Here is a 27,033-nt window from a genome sequence, read left to right on the forward strand (position 1 = left end):
CAGGGTTCTTCAGGCCTTAAGTGGGGAACACAGGTTGTGCCCCCTGGACAGTGGGGGCTCCGGAGCCTAGGGTACTCAGGGAAGCACACTTGGGAGTCTGTTCAGGCTGCACCTGGCAATCTTCTCTAAGCTTCCTGCACCCGGGCCTCCTACATCTGGCCACTCCCTCCCATAAGTCCTTGATGTTCTCTGGAGGCCCAACCCAGGACCTGACACCCGCTGCCTAGGGCAGCACTGACCTGTGCTCCTGACAGTTCCTGCAAGCTCCTGGTGGGGCTGAGCCCCCAGCATGCCCTCTACCACCAAGGGATGGGGGCGGGGTGTGGTGGGTCTGGGACTGCCTAGGGGTCTGGAAGGTGGGGCTCTCGGTGCTTTTTCCCCTTAGGAAAGGGTGAGCTTTGGCCTCAGGGAGCCCCCAGGAAGTGGGGAGGCAGAGGTGGGCATGAGTCAGATAGAGAAGGGGGTATTCTCCAGACAGGGCCCTCCACAGGGTCAGGAATTGCAGCCAGAACACCTTGAGCAGTTGGCTAGTGTGGGGCATGTGCTGGGGTCATGTGGGGAACAAAGCAGAAACTGGCCCGTGAACCATTGCTGAGGGCCTTGCACGGGGCTGGACAGACACACTGGGGAAGTCAGAGCTCACAGGGCAAGCGAGAGGTTGGGGAGGGTGTAGAGGACCAGTCCTAGCAGGGCACCCCCAGGGGTGGGAGGAGAGGAAGATGCTGTGAAAGGATAGTATGAGAGTGTGGTGGGGTCAAGTGAGCTGCATTGCATCTGAGGTGGCCAGACATGGACCTATCCCAGCCTGTGTTGGCAGTAGGGTTGGGAGCAAGTCAGAGGGAGACAGATGTGGGGTCTGTGCCCACAGGCCTCGCGATGAATCTTCCTGTGTCCCTATACCGGAACCCCCCACGCGCAGGGACGGGGCTGGCTGAGTCCTAGAGAAAAAGACTCCTCACTGGGCACTGTTGCAGCTTTATATACTTTGTGGTTTATTTGGTGGTCAGTAGTTAATGTCTTTGCTACTGAGTGGAAGAAAGCTAATAGAACATAATCAAAATAGTGGTTTAATTGACGGATTTTACTTGTTCCTTGCACCTGTGCCTTCTTCAGCTCCTAGCTGGCTACTTAGTTTACGTGAGTGCCAACCACTCACCAGCCACCCGGGGCCCTCACTACTGCTAGGTGCTTGCTTTCCCCACCTCGGCTCCAGAAGGGTGATGGTCTTTGCCCCTGGAGGCCTCGGCCAGCCGGTCCTCCATCCTGCTGTCCTCGTTCTCAGGCACCACCAGCAGCCGGTGCTGGGTTTTGGCCCCCAGCTTGTGGTCGGGCCGGTGGTCAGGCCGCGAGCCTGGCCGGGTGTCCAGTTTGCACTCAGTCCGGTACTTGCCCTCACCCTCCCTTTTCAAGGAACTGGAAGACATGGCTTTGGGCTTGGGGGGCTGCAGCCAAGCATGGCTGAGGATCTCATCAATGTGCAGCCGTCGGTTGACGTCTGGCTGCAGGATGCGGTAGATGAGGTCCTTGCACTCATTCGTCAGGTGCTTGGAGCGGGGGAAGTCCACGCGGTGCTCCTTCTGGATGCGCAGCATCTTCTTTATGTCAGAGTCATCGTAGGGCATGGAGCCGCAGACCATGATGTAGAGGATCACACCCAGGCTCCAGATGTCATACACCTTGGGCTGGTAGGGGATGCCCTGTAGCACCTCGGGGGCTGCATATGCCGCAGACCCACAGAAGGTCTTGCTGAGGAGGATGCGCCCGCTGCTGTCCCGCAGGCAGCGTTTGGAGAAGCCGAAGTCAGACAGCTTGATGTTGAAGTCCTTGTCGAGGAGAAGGTTCTCGCACTTAAGGTCTCGGTGGACAACATCCAGGTCATGGCAGTACTTGACAGCCGAAGAGAGCTGGCGGAACATCTTGCGTGCCACATCCTCATGCAGGGCTCCCCGGCACTTGATGAACTCCAGGAGGTCGCCCTGGACGCCAAGCTCCATGACGATGTAGATCCTCCCATCGGAAGTCTCGAAGATCTCGTAGGTTTTGATGATGGAGCGGTGGTTGACGGTTGCCAGGATGTCCATCTCCCGAGGAAGGAATCTCTCCACAAAGTCAGTGGGTGTTTTCTTGCGGTCAATGATCTTGACTGCCACATTGAACTTGAGGCGCTCGGAGTAGGCAGATTTGACTTTTGCATAGGAGCCTTTGCCCAGATTGATGCCCACGATGTAACCCTTCTTCCTTAGGACTGCGGCATCGTCCATGGTGCCAGGAGCGGCCGGTGCCGCTGCCCTCTACATCCCCTCCCCACGTGGGCCAGCAGACATTGTCCTCATTTACACTGTGGGGAGTGCTTGAGTGGGCTGGGCTTGGAGTTGGAGGGTGGAATGCTCAGCATTGTCCCTGGGTGACTTCAGCAAATGAAGTCATAAAGCCAGGCTGCTGGGAGTGGGGACTAAGGTGGGGTGAATGGGCCCCTAGAATGCAAAGCCAGGTCGGCCTGGCAAGAGCGCCCGCTGCCTACCTGTGGGGAGGAAGTTGGCACCCAGGACTGTGGTGACCCTCCCTTCACCTCCTTTGCTGTGCCTTTCCTGCCAGGGTGGGCAATACAAGGAATGCCTTCAGCGTCAGGCCTGAAGGGGGGTGGCCGGGGCCTAGTTCACACCCCTGGTTGTGGGGGCTGAACCTGCATTGGTCCTGGTTCCAGTAGGGGTGGTTTTCTGTAGCTTTCTTGTGGGGGTGAAGAAAATTGTCTCTAAAGTATGTCTCTAAAGCCAGTGACGACTGGGAGGGACTGTCCTGGCCCAGCCAGGTGGCGACATCTAGCCTGGTGGCTAGGAGCAGCTCCATGTTTGGGAACAGGAGCTGCAGCTCTTTGGGGTTGGGAGGTAGGTAGAGGGAGTCACTGCTCCAGTGAGCAGGAGTGTGTGAGTGGGTGGCAGGGTGGGCAGGGCGCAGGGATGCTGCAATGGCCAGCTGTGTGTACTGTAGCCCAGGGCAGACAGACCTGTGTTTCAAGGAGTGGGGCCAGCCTGAGGAAGGGAAAGGCTTTGGCCAGCCAGAGGAGGAGGTAGGGCATCCTGATGGCTGTGTGGGAAGTGGAAGAGAAGGTGAGTTGTGGCCAGTTTGTGGAGGGCTTTTGTCCTGGGTGACAGGCAGCTGTTGCACGGCACAGGACGGAAGGGGCCGTGACCCAAGTCGCATTTTAAGACGGTCATTGGCAGCGAGCGTAGATAGTGGGCTTTAGGGTATGTTTAGAGGCCAGTGCCTTTAACCAGGTAAGAGGTGACGAGGCTGAATGGGGCTGCCTGGGTCAGTGAGTGGGTGGGGCCTCTGGCAGGCCTTGGGTGTGTGTGTGGCGGGGTGGCACCCCAACCATTGACTGTTAAGAGCAAGCACCTGGGTGAGGAGGGGGGCCTGAACTCTGTCACTTGGGACCTTCATGAAGAGTGGGAGTATTTTTGCCTGCTGGACTCCTCACCATGCATCAGGCCCCGCTCCTCACCCAGGTGCTTGCTCAGGATACGTGCATGGGCTTTTGCTTTGCACCATCCTTATGTGTCTCCTTAAGTCCTTTGGAAGCTCCGATGTTTGCTTCTCGTCTGTCAGGAGCACCCTGAGCCCACACGTCTGGAGCACTTGCTCTCCTTGGCTCAGGAGCTCTGTCTGGCAGCTGTGGCTGAGGTGCCCAGGCAGGCCTGCCGTGTGCTCAGTGTTCCTGCTTCTAGGTGGCTGGCCAGGAAAGGTTCCCAAGAGGAAGTGACATTGGAGCAGGGACGTGGAGGAGCTTCTTCTGGGTTGACAAGAGGCAGGGGTGCCAGCCGATGTTATCTTGGCCAGAAGTATGGCCGTGTGGACCTGTCTGGTGACCTGACCAGGAGCTTTCTGTCCAGAGGTTAGTGTGGAAGAGCTCCAGGGGCAGGGCAGACCGCGAGGTGAGTAGCATGGTCTGGGCTGGCTCTGACTCCTCCAGTATTACCTGGGGCCTGGCTTGGGCTTGGGCCCTGAGATGCGTGTGTCCAGGTCCTGCTGGGGACTTCCAGAAGGCCTTGTGGATCCTGGTGAGATGTCAGGTGGGAGCAGAGTGGTGATCCCCTGCTTACAGCCCCCTGTCCCTGTTGAGCCCTTCTCCCCTGGGCCCACTCTTTCTCAAGAGCATCCATTGTTAATAGTTGTAGCTCAGTACATTTCCTTTCTCCTGGGCACCCCCTTCGGCTAAAACTACCAGAACTTCACTCCTGCAGGACTCAGAAGGGGCTGACTGTGTGGATTTGCAGGCTGGATCCGGGAGCATGTGGCACAGGAGTTTACTCCCCATCCCTCCAGTGCTCCTAAATGCTCCGGGGAGTCCTTCTGTGTGTCTGCCTTCTTGGCTGAGCACACTGACTCCTCCCTTTCTTGTGAGTTCCATCCCTTGCACTTTGACTCTGCCCAGGATCAGCATCACCAAGGGAGCTGTGGGCATGGAGCAGGGAGCTCTGGGAGGAGGGAGCCTCCTCATCCTTGAGCCTTCCAGGCAGGGTGGGGACTCAGGTGTGTGTGTTTGAGGGGCTGAGATTGGACCTGGGGCCCTCCAGGGTTATTCCTAGTGCTAAAGTCCTCTGGGTTGGAGACCTACAGACCTGGGTCCTTTGACACCACGAAAGCCACTTCCCTGAGCTTGTTTCCTCTATAAAGTGGGTACCCATGTACTTATTCGTTCTACAAATACTTGAGAGTCTGTTCTAGGTGCTGGGGATGCTGATAAACTAGAGGCAGGCCCTGGCCTTCAGGGAGCCCAGAGGTGCGGAAGGAGATTTGCATGGCTCATTATCACACCAAGTGTGAATTGACAATGGTGGCTGTTCTGTGGCAGATGCCCATGGTGCTGTGAGGACGTAGAGCTTCGGGACTGGACTTAGGGAGGCTGGAGAAGACTACTGTCAGGGAAATTCATCAAATGAAGGGTGGGGGGCAGCTGAAGTTCTGAGGAAGCAGTGTGGCAAGAGTGTGCAGGGGCTGATGGGAGCTCGGACAGGCCATGGAGGGCCATGTTGAGGGTCTTTGGGGGTCACTGAAGGGGTCTAACCCCCTCTTCTCCTGGGCTAGTGGGACAGCTCGGCATTGTTGAGAGCTGGGTGCTGGCTGGGAGAACGGCACGGTGACAGATCAGAAAACACAAGCTGCCTGGCAAGCTGCAGGGCTGAAAAGGGGCTGAGAGGCTGGAGCACCTGCCCTCAGCAATGACCTTCCCCCACTGGCAGCCTCGTGGGGCTGGGGTGATGAGGGTGGAGCCCCTGGGTTGAGCTGGTCACAGGCCCCACCCCAGGCTTGTGACTTCAGGCAGGCCACCTGCCCCCCGAGCTGTCTTCTCACCGTGAAGGCAGCCATTGGATGCCCACCTCATGGATTTGGTTGCCGAGGAGGTACACGAGTGCTCTTTCCCACGGCCCCTCCCACCCAGGCTTGCCTCTTGGCTGAACTGCACGGATGTGACAGAGGGAGGACATTCATGAGCTCCTCCTCAGGACTTCCCCAAGTTGGCCTCCAGAAGGCCCCCACCCCCGCTGCCACCTGTGCAGTGTGCTTGACCACGAGGTGAGTAGCATGGTCTGGGCTGGCTCTGACTCCTCCAGTATTACCTGGGGCCTGGTTTGTGCTTGTGCCCTGGGATGCGTGTGTCCAAGTACCTCTGGGGACTCCCAGAAGGCCTTGTGGATCCTGGTGAGATGGGCAGGAGTTAGACCGGGAGGGTATGAGAAAGGGCGGGGTCTCTGCCCCTGAGCACAGCCTGGGCATGTCTGCCCAGACCAGTGCGCAGTGTGACGACGGCGGGGTGGGGGTGAGGGATGGGCTGGGAGGCCAGCAGAGGAGGGAGGGGAAACAGCAGGAGGTTAGACCTTTGAGGACCTCCAGGGCTAGCCGTTGGGCTCCTTCATGGGCAATGAGAGCAGGATGATGGAGGTGGGCTCTAGTTGCTGTGGGAAGAGACTAGGGGGCTGTGGGGAGAGGGAGGGGCTAGGCAGAGAGGTGGACTGGATATGGCAGGTGCAGAGGGCAGGCCCAGAGTGGACCTACCTCTTTTCCCAGCCCCCTGGGTTGCGGTCTGCCCAAAATAGGGATGCAGATAGGGGATGGCAGATTCGGGAGAGTTGTGTGAAGGCTCTTGTCCTCAGGAGACAGCCAAGAGCCACAGGTCCAGAAGAGGTGGTCTGGAGTGTGGTACAGAGTTAGAAGAGGGGCACGGCAGGCTAGGTGAGGATGCGTGGGACTGCAGCCACAGTGCTACGTGCAGGCCATTCCCTCTGTGGCCGCCGGGGGCCCCTTTCCCTGCCAGCAGGTGCCAGGCTGCTTTGGTAAGGATGCTGGTCCTTTCCTCTCCTTGCCAGTATTGCTTGCCACCTCTGGCAGGGAGGCATCACCCCTGTGGACAGATTGGGGCCTGGAGGGGAATGAGGTGTAGTCAGGGCCACATAGTGACTGAGGGACACATCTCGGAGCAGCATCCCTCCTTCTGGGCTGGTGGGATGGCATGGTGACAGATCAGAAAACATGAGCTGCCTGGCAGGTTGGAGGACTAAAAAGGGGCCGAGGGGCTGGAGCAGCTACCCTCAGCAATGTCTCCTCCCCCATTGGCAGCCTTGTGGGGCTGCCCAGACCGTTAGCCACAACTGCAAGCAGAGCCAGCACTCTCAACTTGAGAGGTCCCTGGCATAGGAAGCCACTTCCTGGGGATCCACCATCCAGTCCCCTCCTGCCCAGTACTACACTCTTCACTCGGGGCCTCTCTCTGGAAGCATCATCTTCTTCTCAGCTCTCTGCTCTGGGAGTTGCTCCTCCAGACCTCCCGCCCCCACCTGACTTGTGCAGCCTGGGCCTGAGATCACAGTCTGGGCTGGACACATTGGCATGTATTTTCCCGAACCTAGAGTAGGAAGCCAGGGACAGCCCAGGCTCCTCTCCCTGGGCGACCGCATTTAGCTGAGTAAAGACATTCACCTACGGATCAGCACTAATATAGTCTGTAATTTATTGCTTCTTTAGCCATGTGGGTTATGGAATGCAGACGAAGGGAGGAAAAGCTAATGAAAATAGTGGCTCATCAGGGACTGTGCTCATTTTCTGGCTTGTCCCTTGGTTTCTTCTGAGCTCGGACTGGACGCCGTGAGCTCTGCTTCTTTCCCTGCTGGCGCCCTGGGCCGAGAGGCTTACTGGCTGTGCGTCTCTGAAGGCTGCTGTGGGGGCTGGGGAGCCCCCTCCTCAGGCTCACTGGCCACACGCTCACCATTGAAGCCCAGGGTCTCCGACTGCCTTGACACTTCCACTGACTCTTCCTCAGGACTTGTCTTGGGCCCAGCCTCTTCCCGTGGCTCCAGCTTGGTGGGAGACTTTTTGTCAGAAATGGGATCAGGGGTCCATGGGGACTCGGTGCTCCGGGAACTCTCCCCCTCCTTATTGATGGCCGCGGAGGACAGGCCCCGTGCCTTGGGCTGCACCCAGCAATGGCTGAGGATCTCGTCGATGTGCAGCCTCCGGTTGACGTCCGGCTGAAGCATTCGGTAGATGAGGTCCTTGCACTCACCTGTCAGGTGCTTGGAGCGGGGGAAGTTGACACGGTGCTCCTTCTGGATGCGCAGCATCTTCTTAATGTTGGAGTCATCGTAGGGCATGGAGCCGCAGACCATGATGTAGAGGATCACGCCCAGGCTCCAGATGTCATACACCTTGGGCTGGTAGGGGATGCCCTGTAGCACCTCGGGGGCTGCATATGCCGCGGACCCACAGAAGGTCTTGCTCAACGTGAGTCGGCCACTGTCGTCCCTCAGGCAGCGTTTGGAGAAGCCAAAGTCAGACAGCTTGATGTTGAAGTCCTTGTCTAGGAGAAGGTTCTCGCACTTGAGGTCTCGGTGGACAACATCCAGGTCATGGCAGTATTTGATGGCTGAGGAGAGCTGGCGGAACTTCTTGCGTGCATCATCCTCGTGCAGGGCTCCCCGGGTTTTGATGAACTCAAGGAGGTCGCCCTGGACCCCGAGCTCCATGATGATGTAGACCTTGCCATCAGAAGTCTCGAAGATCTCGTAGGTCTTGACAATGGAGCGGTGGTTTAGCATGGCCAGAATCTCAATTTCCCGGGGAAGGAATTTCTCCAAGAAGTCTGTGGGGGCTTTCTTGCGGTCGATGATCTTGACCGCCACATTGAACTTCAGGCGCTCGGAGAAAGCAGACTTGACTTTTGCATATGAGCCCTCTCCCAAATTTATCCCCATGATATAGCCTCGTCGTTTGAGGACGGCGGCGTCATCCATGGTGCCGGGAGCGCCCAGTGCCTCTGGGGCTGCCCTCTACATCCCTGCGGGACATGGGCCAGCAGTATCCTCATTTACACTGTGGACAGAGAGTCCTCTGGGCTGGCCCAGCCCTGTCTCTGCCTCCTAGAGGCCAAGACTGGGTTGGAACTTTCAGCATTGTCTCCCAGGTGACTTCAGTGGGTGAAGTCACAAAGGAGGAGTGCCCTGGGGGAATGAGGCTCTGGCCTGTGCTGCTTGGCCTTGGAACCCTAGAAGGCCGGGCAGTGTGCTGGAGTGGACCAAAAGCCTGCAGAGAGTGGTCTCATGCCAGCCTGGGATTGGAGGTAGGGGCTATGGGGATTCATGGGTGTGCCCATGCTTCCCTGGCCCAGAGCCAGGACTGCTTGTGAACCGATGGGGCTGATGATTGCAAATTGGGGCATTCCAGGAATCCCAGGGCTGTATCAGTCATGGTCCCAGCAGGAAATTGAAGACATATTCAGATTAAGATCATCTGAGGAGGCTTAATAATGGGACTATTTACAAAGGTGGGGGCAGAGTGCAGTACCCTGAGGCTAGTAATGACCCCTGGCCCACATGGAAGGAGGGAGGGAATGATCACTGGAACCTGGGCTACCTGGAAAGAGGCAGTGATCTTCAGTAGAGGGAGGGAAAAAGCCAGCCTGCAGTGTCCCCAGAGGAAGAAAGGGGGGGACAAAGGGGGAGCAGTTCCTTGACCTCTTTTGCCTCCACCTTCCTGCTGGGGATCCCACGTGGCCGGCCCACACAGGCAGCCTCCCAGCAGGGTATAGAGTGTGGAGGTGAATCAGGAGGCCCAGCAGTAGCTGCTGCTGTAGGAAGAAGCCAGGATTGCTCTCTCCCTGAATTTTGTGGCTGGACTTTCCACCTTCCTGTGCTGCTTGTTCCTCGTCTGAAGCTCTGTGGGCCTGCTTCTCTGGCAGTGGCTCTGTGGGGGACAACTGATGGGAACTTCTGCTCCTGGCTTTTCAGGCCCCTTGCAGGCCCTGCCCAGCCCATTTCCCTGGCTGGGCTCCTAGAGCAGGCCGGGTCAGAAGGCTGGGACTGGATCCTGCTCTGGGTGCCAGCAGCTGCTCCTGGGTATGTACTTTGAAGGTACAAACAACAAGGGCAGCACTGGGCAGGGGACATTGTTTCCTTGGGCAGTGGGGCCCCTCTGCTGGGATAGGTCCTTTGTCCACCGCATGCTCCAGGCCTCACGTGGTGTTCGACTGTGGCCTTACCCACCCAGGTTGAATGGGCACCCCTCTCTCAGCTGCCCCCAACTGTGTAAGGGGCATGGGAGGGCTGCTTCTGGGCAGTGGGGTGGAAGTCTGCTGGGCTGGGGTGTGCCAGGTCCCCACCAACCTTGGCCCTTCCCCCTTTCTCAGCAACCCTTCTTCCCCAGCACTGACACCCTCTGGCAGGCCTTTCACACATGGCTGGTGGTCTTGCTGAGGACACCCCCATCTGCAGCTGCCCTTCCACATTCACCTTGTTACTGATGACAGGTGTGAGACCTGCACTAGGAGCACTGTTTCCAGAGCCATTCAGCTGTCATCCCTGTCCCAGCAGCTGCTCAAGACACGGGGCTTTCCTCCATGCAGATTTGGTTTGTGGTAGCAGGACCCTTTCTCCAGAGGCCAGCTTTGCACTAGTGTCTTTAGGATCTGGTAACTTTTCTTGTTTTGATTCAATTCTTTTAGGCTATTTCCTCATCTGTTTGCAACATTTTGAGTTGTGTGTGGCTGTGAAGCCGCACTTGCCTGTCAGGGTTTACCCTCCTCACCCAACCCTCAACCTCCTTAACGATAGCCCAGGCCCTCCAGCTTGCCTCCTCCCTCTGTAGCGGTTTGGACTTAGAACGACCACTCTAGGGCATACCCAAGGAGCCCTGGTGGCGCAGTGGTTAAGTGCTCCCTTGCTAATAAAAGTCTGTTAGAGCTGTTCCACGGGAGAATGATGCAGTCTGCTTGCATATAGATTACAGCTTTGGAAACTCTATGGGGCAGTTCAACTCTGTTCTTTAGGGTCGCTATCAGAATCGACCTGATGGTAACGGATTTTTTGGTTTAGGGCGCACCCTTGGGCTGCTGACTGGACCTGCAGGTGTGCAAGGTGCGAAGATCTTCCCGTCCCAGGGTCCCGGTTCATCCACCGCCCTCGTGACTCCCTCCGCGTCCCGCCCCTTTCCCTTCACGCTCTGCCTGGTGGACACGCCCGCGGGCCACCGTGTCCTTTGCCCACAGACCCCGCGGCCCCACCCCTCTGTGTCCCGCCCCTTTCTGTGCCCGTCATTGTGGTCCTGCTCTCGCTGCCCCTCCCCTGTGCCTTGGGACCGGAAGCTCTTGGGAGGCTCTGCAGCTCAGGTCCCGCCCCCGAGTCCCACCTGTCTGCTTCGCTAATAGTATGCTACTCTCCCTGTAGTCCTGCCCCTTCCGTTCGGGCACGCCCCTTAGTCCCCGCCCCCACCGTCTTTCCCTTAGGCCCCTCCTGCCGAGCCACTGCCGCTCAGGCTCCGCCCTCCACCCAGGCCCCGCCCCCTGAGCCAATGGTCCTCAAGCGGTTGGGAACGCGGTCCCCGCCCCGCCCCTGTGTCCATTGGCCCACGCCGGCGTCGCGGCGGGAGGCGAGGCGGGGCGGCGCAGCGCGGCGCCGAACAGGACGGCCGCCATCTTGTGTGGAGCCGGAGTTGGAGTCGGAGCCAGAGGCTAAGAACTAGTGTGCCCACGAGCTGGCGGCCTAGCGCAGCCTCAGCCCAGCGGAGCCCTCTCACGCTGCCTTTCCGCGTCCGTCCCTGGCGCCCAGCCCCTCAGCCCGGCCCAGTCCGGCCTCCCCGCGGGGTCACGCGGCCGCCCCGGGGACAATGAACGGAGGATAAATGGTGCCCAAGGCAGACAGCGGTGCCTTCCTCCTGCTTTTCCTGCTCGTGCTCACCGTCACCGAGCCGCTGCGGCCAGGTGCGCGGCGCGGTGGGGGCGGTGTGGGGGGTGCGGCGGCGCGGCCAGGGTCTTCCCGGGATCTCCTTCCAACGGGAAGGGGCCGGCCGAGGCCTGGGTCTCGGGCAGCCACGCGCCCCACTCCTGGTACCGAGCTGTGAGTTTTACCTGGGTCCAGACGCCTTATACATCGTGGAAATTTGTTCTCGGGGGATGTTCCCTTCGGATCCACGTTTATTGAGAGCTGCGTGCTTTGAGATTGATGAAAGCGAGAATGATTTGCATGACTCGACTTTACTTCTGGGGCCTGGGAGTCCTTTAGACGAGGAGCTGCAACTCTTAAGCATGCCCTCCTTGCGGGTCCAGCGTCTGGTGTCAGGCTTGGGGGTGGGGGCGAGAGCGCAGCTCGTGGAGGCACCTGGTTTCATATGCTTCCGCCCGGCAGTGGCTTCATGCCGGCGTCTCAGTCCTAGGAACTCCTCGGCTATAAAGCGGTAGCTGTGTCCTTATTGTCACTCAGGTGTTGCGCTTGAGAAGTACTCGGCTCAGAGACGGGCCCAGAGGAAGTACTAGGAGTCCTTGAAGCATCCTGTGCAGGAAGCAAGCTTCTGGGGACTGCATTGCTGCTGTGTCGCCAGAGCGCGAACAGTGCCAGGCATTTAGGTGTGCTCAGTTTATGCCACGAATGATTAAATGTTTCTGGAACTTCTCTGGAGCTTGTGTTTTTATGAGTCTGTGGTGGAGAATCAGAAGGCTCCTGATAAATTTTCTCTCCTGTTCCTGATGTACCCCTCCTTCTTGAACTGTTCTAAGACAATCACACAAATCCCGCACATGCAGGACTAAGTGATCTAGGAGACACAGTGCTAGCTTGGGAACCACAATGCTTTAGAGGCCCTCAAAAACGTTTTGAGTCAGAAGGAAAAAACTAATTTTTGGTCGAACAAAATTTTTTGAATATATGTACTAACACATTCATCTTTATACCAAAAAGTATAGTTCTTACTATTTCCATGGAGGAAGGGGCCCTTGAAGGCATAAGTGTCCACCATCTTCTAGTGTGTAGAGCCGTGGGGGGGGGGGGGAGGGGGAAGGGTTTTTGCCACTCCTGCACCTCTGGGCTTTTTGTCTTTGCCATTTGCATGGAATGCTCTGCCTCCTCCCCAGTGTCTACATGGTAGCCAAGGCCATGGGCCCATGCTCAACCCAGAGTCTTCAGTGATCCTTTTCTTGTTCCACTAGTAGAGCTGGTTGCTCACTGCTTTCTGGGTGGCGAGATGACTGGTTGTGAGTGTGTCTTGGGGGGAACGGAAGCCAGGACAGAGGCACCTGTGGAGGGAGGTTACGATATGGGCTGTATGGGTTCTTGTGATTAATTGCTCACTGCATGTATAAACCTGTGGAGAAGTGAAGGTCGTCATGTCTTGGGTCCCAGTAATCAGGCCCCAGGTTTGCAGATTGGGTCACTGGGCTTGAGAGGTAAAGGTACCTGTCTTTTTTGGGGTCCACTGATTCCAGGTCTAGCATCTCCTGCCTGACTGGTACTGGTGACCAATGTCCCAGGCTGCTTTTGCCTTACCATTCTGTCCACAGAATTGTCAGCCAGCCAGCAGCAATTTAGAAGGTATCTGTTAGTGCTCGCTGCATGCCCAGCGTTAGGAATACTCAAACGATGGAGAAGAGAAAACAACTGCTCCATATAGGAGTACCTGGTGTGGAAGCGGAAACCTGTGGCATAGTGGTTAAGAGCTATGGCTGCTAACCAAAAAGTCAGCAGTGTAAATCCACCAGGCGCTCCGTGGAAACCCTATGGAGCGGTTCTACTCTGTTCTATGGGGTCGCTATGAGTCAGAATCAACTGGACTGCAACAGGTTTGGTTTCTGGTTGGGTGTGGAAGCAGAGACCAGGTGTAAATCAACATTTTCACTACTGTGTGGTAAGCCCCACTAGTATGGGAGCTCTGAGGCCGGTCAAGCAGGGACCAGCCATTTGTACTTGGGGAAGCAGACTTCCTGGGAGACCTCACACTTAGGTCTGAGTTGGGGGGAGTAGTTCTGGTGGGGGAGCATAGTAACCCTTTAATTCCATGTCCCTCCAAATCAGAACTTTGCAGGAGCCCCTGGGGGTATCTTGAATGGCCCTGGAAAACCCTGGCTCCAGTTGGCAGTGAGGGTGGGTCTCCCTCTGGTCAGATGTTTCTCTTGTGTGCTGTGTGTGTCCCTTCACATGCTTACCCTGTGTCCTTCCTCAGAGTGCCAGGCAGGGTCCGCCGTGCTGGTGCTAGGGGATGGAAATGCTTTTCTGGTCATAGCCTGGATTCTTTTTATCAGGGGTCTTGGCTTACAACCATACTTGAGTGTGAGTTGTGTTGACATTTTCACTATGTTAAGTCTTCCAATCCATGAGCATGGAATGTTCTTCTGTCGCTTTTAGTTTCTTGCAGTGGTATTTTATAGTTTTCGTTGTGTAGATCCCTTACATTCCTGGTTATGTTTATTCCTAGGTATTTTATCATTTCAGGGTTATTGTAAATGGTATTTTTTTCTTGATTTTGGAGTTTCTTGCTAGCGTAAGAGAACCCGGCTTATTTTTGTGTTGATCTTGTACCCTGCTACTTTGCTGAATTCTATTACGTCCAGTTGCTTTCTTGTGGAATCTCTGGAATCATGTTGTCTGTAAATACAAATAAAATAAATTAATAAAAATGTATTTTAACCACTTGAATACTGCCTGTGCACTTGAGTGCACACAAAATGTGCACTCAGAAATCTGATTTTGCTATGGCTGTTGTTTCTCTTGAGGTCAGCTGGCCTTCTCGTCCAAATACCACATCATGCCTCTGATTAAAATGTGGTATGAGCGTTGGATGAAACTGCTGGTAGATATTACATCACATGCGGTATAGCTGTTACTCTACTTCTGCCCCACCCTCTTTTGCCCTGGTCTTATTCCCCTCACCATAAAATATAGACTGCTTGCAGGTTGCTGTGCTTTTCTTTTCTTTTCTATTGTGCTTTCATTGAAAGTTTACAAATGAAGTCAGTCTCTGATACAAAAATTTATATACACTTTGCTGTATACTCCTAATTGCTCTCCCCCTAATAAGACAGCATACTCCTTCCCATCACTGTCTCTTTTCATGTCCACTTGGCTAGCTTCTGATCCAGTCTGCCCTCTCATCTCCCCTCCAGATAGGAGATGCCAACATAGTCTCACGTGTCTACTTCATCCAAGAAGCTCATTCTTCACCAGTATCATTTTCTATCCCATTGTCCAGCCCAATCCCTGTCTGAAGAGTTGGCTTTGGAAATGAATGGTTCCTGTCTTGGGCTAACAGAAGGTCTCGGGACTATGACCACTGGGGTCCCTCTAGTCTCAGTCAGACCATTAAGTCTGGTCTTGCTGTGCTTTTCTTGAAGGTGTCAGTGACTTAATAGAAATGCTTGGTGAGTCTACCTCTCTTCTCTTCTGTCATCTTCTAGGGTCAGATCCATTTTTTGTTGTTGTTGAGAATATACACAGCAGAACGTACACCATTTCAACAATTTCTACATGTACAACTCAGTGACATTGATTACATTTTTTGAGCTGTGCAACCATTCTTAACCTCCTTTTCCGAGTTATTCCTCCCCCTATTAACGCTAACTCCCTGCTTCCTAAGGTTCCTATCTAATCTTTCGAGTTGCTCTTGTCAGTTCGATTCTGTACAGATAAATCTTAAAATGGCACAGTACTCAAGGCAGCAGATTTCTTTTCTTAGGGCCTCATTCTCTTCTAGGATAACTATAACTTAATTAAGCGGGGCCTTCTCCCCTAAACATCCTGCCTAAGAAGAAACTGTCCTGGTTGGACAGTTGAGGATAGAGGTAACAGGTGATGGGGATGTCATCGATTGGATTTAGAAAGTGCTTGTTATTTGTGAGCGAGAAATACAAAAGTGTGGATATTGTCTGTCATTTTGTCCTGGTGTGGCATTTTCCAGCATCAGCCGGATTGCCCCCTCACGGATCTGAGAATGACTGCCGTGCCACCCTGTGTTAGGAGCCTTCCCCAATATCCACAGACAGAAGCAGAGCTGGTCAGCCACTTTTCCCCGTTGGCTGTCGTCTGCAGGCTGTTGGCTGTCGTCTGCAGAGTGTGGGGCAGGTGGATCTCGCTCAGATCCAGCTCCCAGATTCTGCAGTCAAATGTCTCTCCCCCTCTGGTGTGGAGCAGTGACATAGGGGTGGGGTGTGACTCCAGCTCAGTGATTCCCCACCTGCCCTGGGGGCTATTTGGAAATGGGTTTGGTGGCTACAGTAAAGGGGGGAGGGGAGGAGCTATTGGTATTTAGGGAGGAACATCAAAGAATTTGAGGAGCGCTGGTGGCGCAGTGATTAAGTGCTCGGCTACTAACCAGAAGGTCAGCGGTTTGAACCTGCAAACCACTCTGGGAGAAAGATGTGGCAGTCTGCTTCCGTAAAGATTATAGCCTAGGAAACCTATGGGGCAGTTCTACTGTGTCCTGTAGGGTTGCTCTGAGTCGGAATCTGGACGGCAACGGGTTTATCAAAGAATTTGTGGACATATTTTTAAACCACAGCGGGAGTGTCTTTGTGTTGAATATGTCTTAGCTCTGCAGGCCACATCTCCCAGTTAGGTGTGTTTGCCCCCTCGTGGTCCCCTTGGGACTTTGTCTGGCCAGCCACCAGGGAGATGTTATACTGTCTAAAAGCACCTCTGCCTTCTGGCTTGTCAAAGAGGAGATGGGTCAGAATTGGTAGGTTTGGATCCAGCCCTGGAGGGAGGTTGTGTGCCCTGTATCAGAAGGCAGAGCGTCCTTGTCGGGGCAACTCTTGTTTCTGACGTGATACCTGCTCAGCCACAGTGGCTTTGGAGTCGGGGTTTTGATGACAGAGCCTAGCACCTGGTGCCCAGAGCCTGGGTTCCTGTTCCAGTTCTGCTGCTGCCAGCTTGAGGCAGGACCTAGAGTAAATGAGTGTCTCCAAATATTTGTTTCTCTATGGTTTTAAACTCATGTCTTATTTTAATATAATAGTTTTAGGCCTTCCTTTAATTTTTACTAATAAAACTTCCATTCCTTTCAATTTTCTGTGAACCCTGAGAGTCTCCCTGTTTGAACCCTGGGCCCTCATGTATGAGAATCACTGGCTAGACGGTCTCTGAGCTCTGGCAGCTGGAAGTTCAGATGCTGGTGTCCTGCCCACTCCAACCCTGACTGTTGCCCACCAGAGAATGCTGGCGAGGCTCTGCAGCATCGATTGGGAGTTGCTTCTGAGACATAGTGACAGGGCCAAGCTCTGCCCATACTGGCTACGCCCCTCTTGCCCTGTCCAGTCAGAACCCAGTTGATGTCCCTTTTGGAGCACCTGCCTCTTCAAAGTGATGGGATTGGTGAAACTGTGATGGCCAGGCACACTTCCCCCACCCACCCCCCCACTGGATTTTTCAAAAAAATTTTTATTGTGCTTTAAGTGAAAGTTTATAAATCAAATCAAGTCTCTCACACAAAAACTTACATACACCTTGCTACGTACTTCCAATTGCTCTCCCCCGTACTCCCATTTACTCTCCCCCTAACGAGACAGTCTGCTCCCTCCCTCCACTCTCTCTTTTCATGTCCATTTCGCCAGCTTCTAACCCCCTCTACCCTCTCATCTCCCCTCCAGGGAGGAGATGCCAGCATAGTCTCACGAAGCTCACTCCTCCTCACCAGCATCCCACTCCAACCCATTGTCCAGTCCAATCCCTGTCTGAAGAGCTGGTTTGGGGAATGGCTCCTGTCCTGGGGCAACAGAAGGTCTGGGGGCCATGACCACCGGGGTCCATCGAGTCTCGGTCAGACCATTAAGTCTGGTCTTTTTATAAGAATTTGGGGTCTGGAAAAAAAATTTTTTTTTTTTTTTAATCCCACTGCTCTCCTGCTCCCTCAGGGGTTCTCTGTTGTGTTCCCTGTCAGGGCAGTCATCGGTTGTAGCCAGGCACCATCTAGTTCTTCTGGTCTCAGGCTGATGTAGTCTCTGGTTTATGTGGCCCGTTCTGTCTCTTGGGCTGTTAATTACCTTGTGTCCTTGGTGTTCTTCATTCTCCTTTGATCCAGAAGAGTTGAGAGTAATTGATGCATCTCAGATGGCCGCTTACTAGCGTTTAAGACCCCAGACGCCTCTCTTCAAGGTGGGGTGGAGAATGTTTTCTTAATAGACTTTATTATGCCAGCTGACTTAGATATCTCCTGAAACCATGGTCCCCAGACCCCTGCCCCTGCTACGCTGGCCTTTGAAGCATTCAGTTTATTCAGGAAACTGCTTTGCTTTTGATTTAGTTCAGTTGTGCTGACCTCGCCTGTATTGTGTGTTATCTTTCCCATCACCTAAAGTAGTTCTTATCTACTATTTAATTAGTGAATACCCTTCTCCCACCCTCCCTCCCTCCCCCCTCTCATAACCATCAAAGAATATTTTCTTCTCTGTTTAAACTGTTTCTTGAGTTCTTGTAGTAGTGGTCTCATACAGTATTTGTCCTTTTGCAACTGACTGATTTCACTCAGCATAATGTCCACACTTTTATTGGTTTTTCATTTGGGTTCTGTGACCACCCAGAAAGTTAGGAGGGCAGGGAAGGGCAAGAATTATCACCTCCACATTTTACAGATGAGGGAATGGAGCCTCAGAGAGGCTGAGTAGGTGTCACAGCTAAGTTGGGGCCTCACTGCAACCTGGAAGCTGAGATCTGTGGTTTGTCTTGTGACAGATCTGTGGGGCCTCTTTCAAAGCGGATCTCTCCATACATCCTTCCAGGAGGGCTTGGGAGCTTACAGGCAGCATATGGCTGATGGTGCTGCTGCAGGGGGTGCTGGGGAAGGCTGGGAGTGGCCCTTGGATCTTATGAAAATGGCAAACAACATTCAGAATAATCAGGGCAGGCAGGGGGTTTGGTAATCCATTCACAGTGGATTCCAGAATGATTTCATGTGGATTCTTACAAATGTTTGGTAGTGCTTTGTCCTTCCCTTCTGGTTCCATCCTTACCAGGTCCATTTTGTCTCCTGGTGCTGACTGATATACTGAGAAACTCTTCTCCATTGTTCACAGTATCCATTCCCAGGGCCATAGCTCATCTTGTGAAGCCCACTGTTACCGGTCCTTCTGTACCTTTTGGTCTCATCTCCTGCTGGGCCCTTCGTATTCCCCGGGCTCCAGCCAGAGTGGAGCAGTATTTCTCAGAGCATGCACGGCACCCTTCCTGCTTTGCTGCACTTGCTCAGGCTGGGCCCGTTGGCCTGTAGGCCTTCCCCATGGTCTCTGGTTGTTTAGGTGCTGTCCATCTCTGAGACTGATTCGAGCCCCTTCTTGACTGTCTAGGCCTCCAGTTAACAGCAGCATTAATTGGGCTTCATTGCTGAGACACAGTGTCAGGTCCAAGCTCTTCACCCTCTTACCTGAGAACAGAAGGTAACCCTTTCCCCTCAGGGGCCCACTTAGCAGGGGTGCTGTCTGTTTTGTGTGTTAGTTATTTCTGTTATTGCCAGTGGTCTCTGTCCCCTATTGAAGGTGTGCAGAGAAAGGAGCACACTGGCCTGAGTAACGTGGTGCTAGGGCCGGATCCCAGTGTCCTACCAAAACCAAAACCGAACCCATTGCCGTCGAGTCATAGCGACCCTACAGGACAGAGTAGAACTGCTCCCACAGAGTTGCCAAGGAGTGCATGGCAGATTTGAATTTCCAACCCTTTTGTTAGCAGCTGCAGCGCTTAACCACCATGCCACCAGGGTTTCCCAGTGTCTGATTTCTTGAAGCTATTGGATTCACTTAGTACAGCAGGGCCCAGGTGGCCTTTACTTTCACATACTTTCCCCATTGCCAGTGGTTTAAGTGTGGTGCTTGATAAAATACCCCTTTCTCATTAATGCCTCCTATAGAGGGCATAATGAGAACCCTTTGGAAGGACTGGCTGGGAAGCTGCTAGTTACTCTTCATAAGGATGACTGATCTCTTGAAGCTGAGCTGCCCAGCTGGGGAATGGCCCTGCTGGGAAAATTGTGATTTCCTGGTACCTGGGGACACTCCAGGGCATGGTGGCCACTTCTGCAGGTGTGAAGGGCTGGGTCTCAGGTAACTCAGAGAACTCTGGCAGAGACTCATTGGAGTCGGCTGTGGGCAGTGGGAAAAGATGGAATAGAATTTTCTCCTGTATTTTTTTAGCTGGAAACCTTTTGACCTTGGACATGTATGCTTCCGCACATCCTGTCTTCCTCTCTTTCTTTGTAGGCAAATATTGAGAAATCAATTCCAAACAATTTAGGCAGCATGCTAAATTTCGTACAGTAATTTGAGACAGCTCAGTTTACGTAATTTAAAATGAGGCCAAGCCTTTCTGACAAAAAAGAGATTGAATCTGAGAAGGAATCACTTGCAGAGAATTTCTGCAGGACCATGAATCCTCCAATTCTCAGACACTGGGTGGTCTAAAGCAGTAGCTCTCCAACTGTGACCAGAGGTCTCTGGGAGGGTCCCTGAGACTCTTCCAGGGGTTTTTGAGGTCAGAACTACTTTCATAATAATACCAAGATGTTACTTGCCTTTTTTTTTTCTCATTTTTCACAAGGATATAGTGGCCTTTTCTAGTGATTACTTGATGTGTGATGATGTCAGTGCTCTGATGGCTAATGGAACAATGGAACATGTGCTTGGGATTTGCTCTCTTTATTGAGGTAAAATATAGCAAAATTTGCCATTTTAGCCATTTTTATGTGACATTAGTCACATTCACCATGTTGTGCTTCCATCACCACTATTTCTATAAGTTTTTCATCACCCCGAACAGAAACTCAGTGCCTCTTAAGCAATAACTCCTGTTTCCCCCTCCCCCCAGCCCCAGGTAGTGACTAATAAACTTTCGTCTCTATGCACTGGGCTATTTTAGATATTTCATATCAAAAAACAAACTCATTGCTCTGCAGTTGATTCTGACTCAAAGTGATCCTGGAGGACAGAGTAGAACTGCCTCATAGGGTTTCTAAGGAGCAGCTGGTAGATACGAACTGCCGACTTTTTGGTTAGCAGCTTGACTTCTTAACTGCTGAGCCACCAGGGCTCCAAGATATTTCATATAAGTGGGACCATACAATATTTATCCTTTTGTGTCTGACTTATTTGACTCAGCTAATGTTTTCCAGGTTCACGCACGTTGTAGCATGTATCAGAACTTTATTTCTTTTTATAGCTGAACAATATTTCATTGTATTTATATACCGCATTTTGTTTATCCATTCATGTATTGATGGACTCTTGGATTGTTTCAGCCTTTCGGCTATTGTGATAATGCTGCAATGAAAGTGCTGGATACGTGTCTGAATTCTTGCTTTCAGTTCTTTTGGGTATATACCTAGGAGAGGAATTGCTGAGTAATTCCGTGTTTAAATTTTTGAGGAACTGCCAAACTGTTTTCCACAGTGACTGGATCATTTTACATTCCCATCAGCTGTGAGTGAAGGTTCCACTTTCTCCATATCCTTGACAGCACTTGTTATTTATTTATTTAAAAAATTTTGATAACAGCCATTCTAGTGGGTGTGCGGAAACCCTGGTGGCGTAGTGGTTAAGTGCTACGGCTGGTAGCCAGAGGGCTGGCAGTTCGAATCTGCCAGGCGCTCCTTGGAAACTCTGTGGGGCAGTTCTACTCTGTCCTGTAGGGTCACTGTGAGTCAGAATTGACTCGACAGCACTGGGTTTGGTTTTGGTTTAATGACATTGAGCATTTTTTCATTTGCTTACTGGCCATTTTTGTATCTTCTTTGCAGAAATCTCTGTTCAAGTTCTTTGCCCATTTTTTAATTGTGTTTGTCTTTTTGTTGTTGAGTTGTAGGAGGTTTTTATATTTTCTGGATATTAAACTCTTACCAGATACATGATTTCCGGATATTTTCTCTTGGTTTGTAAGTTGTCTTTTCACTTTCTTGATAAAGCCCTCGATGCACAAAAGGTTTTTATTTTGATGAAGTCCAATTTTTTTTCTTTTATTGTTTATGCTTTTGCTGTTGTATCTAAGAATCCATTGCCAAATATAAGGTCCTAAAGATTTACTCCTACATCTTCTAAGAGTTTTGTGGAGATTGATCCAGTTTGAGATTTTTGTATACGGTGTGAAGTAGGGGTCCAACTTAATTCTTTTGCATGTGAAATTGAAGTGTCTTTTGAGGAACAAAAGTTTTTAATTTTGATGAAGTGCAATTTCTCAACCTTTTCTTTGGTGGATAATGCTTTTGGTGTATGTATCTAAGGAACCTTTGTCTAACCTAAGGTCATGAAGATTTTCTTCTAGAAATTTTAGTTTTGGGCTTTACATTTAGGTTTGTGATCCATTTTGAGTTAATTTCTGTAAGTAGTAACAATAGATTGTTGTTGTTGTTATGTGCTTTCGAGTCAGCTCCAATTCATAACAACCCCGTGCACAAAAGAACGAAACACTGCCTGGTCCTGCACCATCCTCAAAGTTGTTGTTATGCTTGAGCCCACTGTTGGAGCCACTGTGTCAGTCTATCTCATTGAGAGTCTTCCTCTTTTTTGTTGGCCCTCTACTCCACCAAGCGTGATGTCCTTCTCCAGGGACTGATAATCCTGATAACATGTCCAAGGTATGTGAGATATAGCCTCACCATCCTTGCTTCTAAGAAGCATTCTGGCTGTACTTCTTCCAAGACAGACTGGTTCATTCTTTTGCCAGCCTGAGGTATATTCAATATTCTTTGCCAACACCGCTATTCAGAGGTGTCAGTTCTTCATCTTCCTTATTTATTTTCCAGTTTTCACATGCATATGAGGCCATTGAAAACACCATGGCTTGGGTCAGGCACACCTTAGTCTTCAAGGTGACATCGTTGCTTTTCATCACTTTAGGGAGGTCCTTTGCAGCAGATTTGCTCAGTGAAATGCATCTTTTGATTTCTTGACTGCTGCTTCCTTGGGCGTTGATTGTGGATCCAAGAAAAATGAAATCCTTGACAACTTCAACCTTTTCTCCATTTATCATGATGTTCCTTATTGGTCCTATCGTGAGGATTTTTGTTTTCTTTATGTTGAGGTGTAATCCATACTGAAAGCTGTGGTCTTTGATCTTCATCAGTGAGTGCTTCAAGTCCTCTTCACTTCTGGCAACAAAGGTTGTGTCATCTGCATAATGCAGGTTGTTAATGAGTCTTCCTCTAATCCTGATGCCCGGTTCCTCTTCTTATAGTCCAGCTTCTAGGATTATTTGCACAGCATACAGATTGAATGTTGTTGTTGTTATTAGGTGCCATCAAGTTGATTCCGACTAATAGCGATCCTGTGTACCACAGAACGAAACACTGCCCAGTCCTGCACCATCCTCAAAATCATTGTTATGCTTGAGCCCATTGTTGCAGGCATTGTGTCAGTCCATCTCATTGAGGGTCTTCCTCTTTTCTGCTGACGCTGTTCTTTACCAAGCATGATGTCCTTCTCCAGGGACTAATCCACTAATCCATAATTAAGGTTGTGGTCATTGATCTTCATCAGTAAGGGCTTCAAGTCCTCTTCACTTTCAACAAGCAAGGTTGTGTCATCTGCATAATGCAGGTTGTTAATCAGTCTTCCTCCAATCCTGATGCCCCATTCTTCTTCATATAGTCTAGCTTCTCAGATTATTTGCTCAGCATACAGATTGAATAGGTATGGGGAAAGGATACAACCCTGATGCACACCTTTCTTGACTTTAAACCACTCAGTATCCCCCTTTTTTGTCCGAATGACTGTCTCTTGATCTATGTGCAGGTTCCTCATAAGCACAATTAAGTGTTCTGGAATCCCCATTCGTCACAATGTTATCTGTAATTCGTTATGTTCCACACAGTTGAATGCCTTTGCATAGTCAATAAAACATAAGTAAACATCTTTCTGGTATTCTCTGCTTTCAGCCAGGATCCATCTGACATCAGCAGTGATATCCATGGTTCCACATCCTCTTCTGAATCTGGCCTGAATTTCTGGCAGTTCCCTGTCAGTATACTGCTTAGGTGCTTTTGAATGATCTTCAGGAAAATTTTGCTTGCATGTGATATTAATGATACTGTTTGAGAATTTTCACGTTCGGTTGGATCACCTTTCTTGGGAATAGGCATAAATATGGATCTCTTCCAGTTGGTTGGCCAGGTAGCTGTCTTCCAAATTCTTGGCCACCTCTTACGCTTTTGCTGTTGTATCTAAGAATCCATTGCCAAATATAAGATCCTAAAGATTTACTCCTACATCTTCCAAGAGTTTTGTGGAGATTGATTCAGTTTTAGATTTTTGTATATGGTGTGAGGTAGGGGTCCAACTTAATTCTTTTGCATGTGAAATTGAAGTGTCTTTTGAGGAACAAAAGTTTTTAATTTTGATGAAGTGCAATTTCTCAACCTTTTTTTTTGGTGTATGTATCCAAGAAATCTTTGTCTAACCAAATTCTTGGCATAGACAAGTGAGCAGTTCCAGTGCTGCTTCCCTTTGTTGAAACATCTCAACTGGTGTTCTGTCAATTCCTGGAGCCTTGTTTTTCACCAGTGCCTTCAGTGCACTTTGACCTCTTTCTTCAGTACCATTGGTTCCTGCTCATATGCTACCTCTTGAAATGGTTAAACAGTGACCAAATCGTTTTGGTATAGTGACTCTGTATTCCTTCCATCTTCTTTTGATGCTTCCTCAGTTGTTTAACATTTTCCCCATAGAATCCTTCAGTATTACAACTCGAGGCTTGAATTTTTTGTTCAATTCTTTCGGCTTGAGAAATGACAAGTGTGTTCTTCCTTTTTGGTTTTCCATCTGCAGGGGTTTGCATGTGTCGTTATAATACTTAGTGTTCTCGAGGTGCCCTTTGAAATCTTCTGTTCAGTTCCTTTACTTCATCATTTCTTCCTTTTGCTTTAGCTGCTCGAAGTTCAAGAGCAAGTTTCAGAGTCTCCTCTGACGTCCATCTTGGTCTTTTCTTTCTTTCCTGTCTTTTCAGTGACCTATTGCTTTCTTCATGTATGATGTCCTTGCACAGCTTATCTGGTCTTGGGTCATTAGTGTTCAACATGTCAAACCTATTCTTGAGATGATCTCTAAATTCAGGTGGGATATGCTCAAGGTTATGCTTTGACTCTTGTGGAGTTGTTCTAGTTTTCTTCAGTTTCAACTTGAATTTGCATAGGAGCAAATGATGGTCTGTTCCACAGTTGGCCCCGGCCTTGTTCTAACTGACATCGAGCTTTTCCATTGTCTCTTTCCACAGGTGCGGTCGATACCTGTGTATTCCATCTGGCGAGGTACACGCTTATAGCTGCCGTTTATGTTGGTGAAAAAGGTGTTTGCAATGAAGAGGTTGTTGGTCTTGCAAAATTCTGTCATGGGATCTCGGGCATAATTTCTGTCACCAAGGCCACATTTCCCAACTACCAGTCCTTCTTCTTTGTCTCCAACTTTCGCATTCCAATCACCAGTAATTATCAGTGCATGCTGATTGCATGTTTGATCAGTTTCAGACTGCAGAAGTTGGTAAAAATCTTGAATTTCTTTATCTTTGGCCTTAGTGGTTGGTGTGTAAATTTGAACAGTAGTTTTATTAACTGGTCTTCCTTGTAGGCATATGGATATTATCCTATCACTGACAGTGTTGTATTTTCAGGATAGATCTTAAAATGTTCTTTTTGACCATGAATGCAACGCCATTCCTCTTCAATATGTCATTCCTGGCATGGTGTATCATATGATTGTCTGATTCAGTATGACCAATACCAGTCCATTTCAGCTTGGATATCAGTGTTTATGCATTCCATTTCATTTCTGATGATTTCCAATTTTCCTAGATTCATACTTCATACATTCCATGTTCCAGTTTTTCATGGACGTTTCTAGCCATTTCTTCTCATTTTGAGTTGTGCCAGGTCAGCAAATGAAGGTCCTGAAAGCTTGACTCCATCCAAATCGTTAAGGTTGACTCTCCTTTGAGGAGGCAGCTCTTCTCCAGTCGTATTTTGAGTGCCTTCCAACCTGAGGGGCTCGTCTTCTGGCACTATATCAGATGATGTTCTGCTGCTATTCATAAGGTTTTTATTGGCTAATTCTTTTCGGCAGTAGACCGCCGGGTCCTTCTTTCTGGTCTTAGTCTGGAAGCTCAGTTGAAACCTGTCGGTCATGTACGGCCCTGCTGGTGTATGAATACCGGTGGCATAGCCTCCAGTATCACAGCAACATGAAAGCCACCACAGTATGACAGACTGACAGATGTGGGGGGGACAAATAGGTTAAAATTCTTTTTTTGTTTGTTTCATATATGGGTATCCAGTTTTCCATACCATTTATTGAAAGGAATGTCCTTTCTTCGGTGAATTACCTTTGCACCTTTGTCATAAGTCAGTTGCCCACACGTATGTAGGGGTCTGTTTACATCTTGGTCTTCTTGTCTGTCTTGATGCTTATACCACACTGTCTTGATCATTGTACCCTTATAGTAAATTTTGAAGTTAGGTAGTATAAGCTCTCCAACTTTGTTCTTCCTTTTCAAAGTTGTTTGGCTACTCTGAGTCTTTGGCATTTCTTTATGAATTTTAGGATCAGTTTGTAGATTTCTACAAAAAGGCTCCCTGGGATTTTTTTTTTTTAAATTTTTATTAAGCTTCAAGTGAACATTTACCATTCCAATCAGTCTGTCACATGTAGGTTTACATACATCTTACTCCCTTCTCCCACTTGCTCTCCCCCTATTGAGTCAGCCCTTACAGTCTCTCATTTTGTGCCAATTTTGCCATCTTCCCTCTCTCTCTATCTTCCCATCCCCCCTCCAGTCAAGAGTTGCCTACACACTCTCCCATGTCCACCTGATTTAATTAGCTCACTCTTCATCAGCATCTCTCTCCCCGCCACTGACCAGTCCTTTTGATGCCTGATGATTTGTCTTCGGGGATGGTTTCTGTCCTGTGCCATCAGAAGTTCTGGGGAGCATTGTCTCTGGGGTTCCTCTAGTCACAATCGTACCATTAGGTGTGGTCTTTTAGTGAGAATTTGGGGTCTGTATCCCATTGGTCTCCTGCTCCCTCAGGAGTTGTCTGTTGTGCTCCCTGACAGGACAGACATCGTTTGTGGCCGGGCACCAACTAGTTCTTCTGGTCTCAGGATAATGTAGGTCTCTGGTTCATGTGGCCCTTTCTGTCTCTTGGGTTCTTCAGTTGTCGTGTGACCTTGGTGTTTCCTGGGATTTTGATTGGGGTTGCATTGAATCTATAGATCAATTTGGGGAGGGTCGATATCTTAACAATATTGAATCTGCCAATTCATGAACATGATAGATTTCTGTGTATGTCACATCTTTTAAAAATTTCAGCAGTGTTTTGTAATTTTCAGCGTACAGGTCTTGTACATCTTTTGTTAGATTTATTTATAGCTATTTCATATATTTTGAAGGTATTATGAATGGTAATTTTTTTACAGCTTCTGGAAGAGTTTGTATAGAATTGGTATTGTTTCTTCATTAAATTCTTGGTAGAATTCCCCAGTGAAGGCATCTGGGCTTGAGACTTTATGCAAAAGTTTTATGCAGGATCATTTTATTACTTGTATTTTTTGTCTTTCCTATGGAATATACCACTGGCAGTACCAGTTTCCCTCAAGCCGATTCTGACTCTTGGTGACTCTACCGTATGTTGCAGAGTAGGACTGCACTTTGTTGGGTTTTTTAAGCTGTGACCCTTCAGAAGCAGATCACCAGGCCTTTCGTCCCAGGTGCCTCTGGGTGGGTTCGAACTTCTAATCTTTTGGTTTGTGGTCAAGTGCTTAAG

General features: G+C 50.4%; 3 protein-coding genes across 6 annotated transcripts in view; 1 reads left to right on the forward strand and 2 right to left on the reverse strand.

The window, feature by feature from the left end:
* Window positions 1-1,174: 1,174 nt before the first annotated feature.
* TSSK2 (testis specific serine kinase 2) lies at window positions 1,175-2,386 on the reverse strand. Its single transcript, XM_064272580.1, has one exon. The coding sequence runs from the start codon at window positions 2,259-2,261 to the stop codon at window positions 1,182-1,184; it is 1,080 nt and encodes a 359-aa protein (XP_064128650.1). The 5' UTR covers window positions 2,262-2,386; the 3' UTR covers window positions 1,175-1,181.
* A 2,721-nt stretch (window positions 2,387-5,107) lies between these two features.
* TSSK1B (testis specific serine kinase 1B) lies at window positions 5,108-10,491 on the reverse strand. Its single transcript, XM_023541443.2, has one exon. The coding sequence runs from the start codon at window positions 8,283-8,285 to the stop codon at window positions 7,185-7,187; it is 1,101 nt and encodes a 366-aa protein (XP_023397211.1). The 5' UTR covers window positions 8,286-10,491; the 3' UTR covers window positions 5,108-7,184.
* A 448-nt stretch (window positions 10,492-10,939) lies between these two features.
* The window catches only part of DGCR2 (DiGeorge syndrome critical region gene 2), a 158,991-nt gene continuing 142,897 nt past the window's right edge, over window positions 10,940-27,033 (forward strand). For 2 of the 4 annotated variants that reach the window (XM_064272581.1, XM_064272583.1), the window contains exon 1: window positions 10,941-11,245. In XM_064272581.1, coding sequence (XP_064128651.1) covers window positions 11,167-11,245 — 79 coding nt within the window. In that variant the 5' untranslated portion in view covers window positions 10,941-11,166. Of the gene's footprint in view, window positions 11,246-27,033 lie in introns of all 4 variants that reach the window. The other 2 variants (XM_064272584.1, XM_003422284.4) reach the window with 2 other exon arrangements.

The sequence above is a fragment of the Loxodonta africana genome, chromosome 19 (assembly GCF_030014295.1).
Source record: "Loxodonta africana isolate mLoxAfr1 chromosome 19, mLoxAfr1.hap2, whole genome shotgun sequence".
Classification (NCBI taxonomy): domain Eukaryota; kingdom Metazoa; phylum Chordata; class Mammalia; order Proboscidea; family Elephantidae; genus Loxodonta; species Loxodonta africana.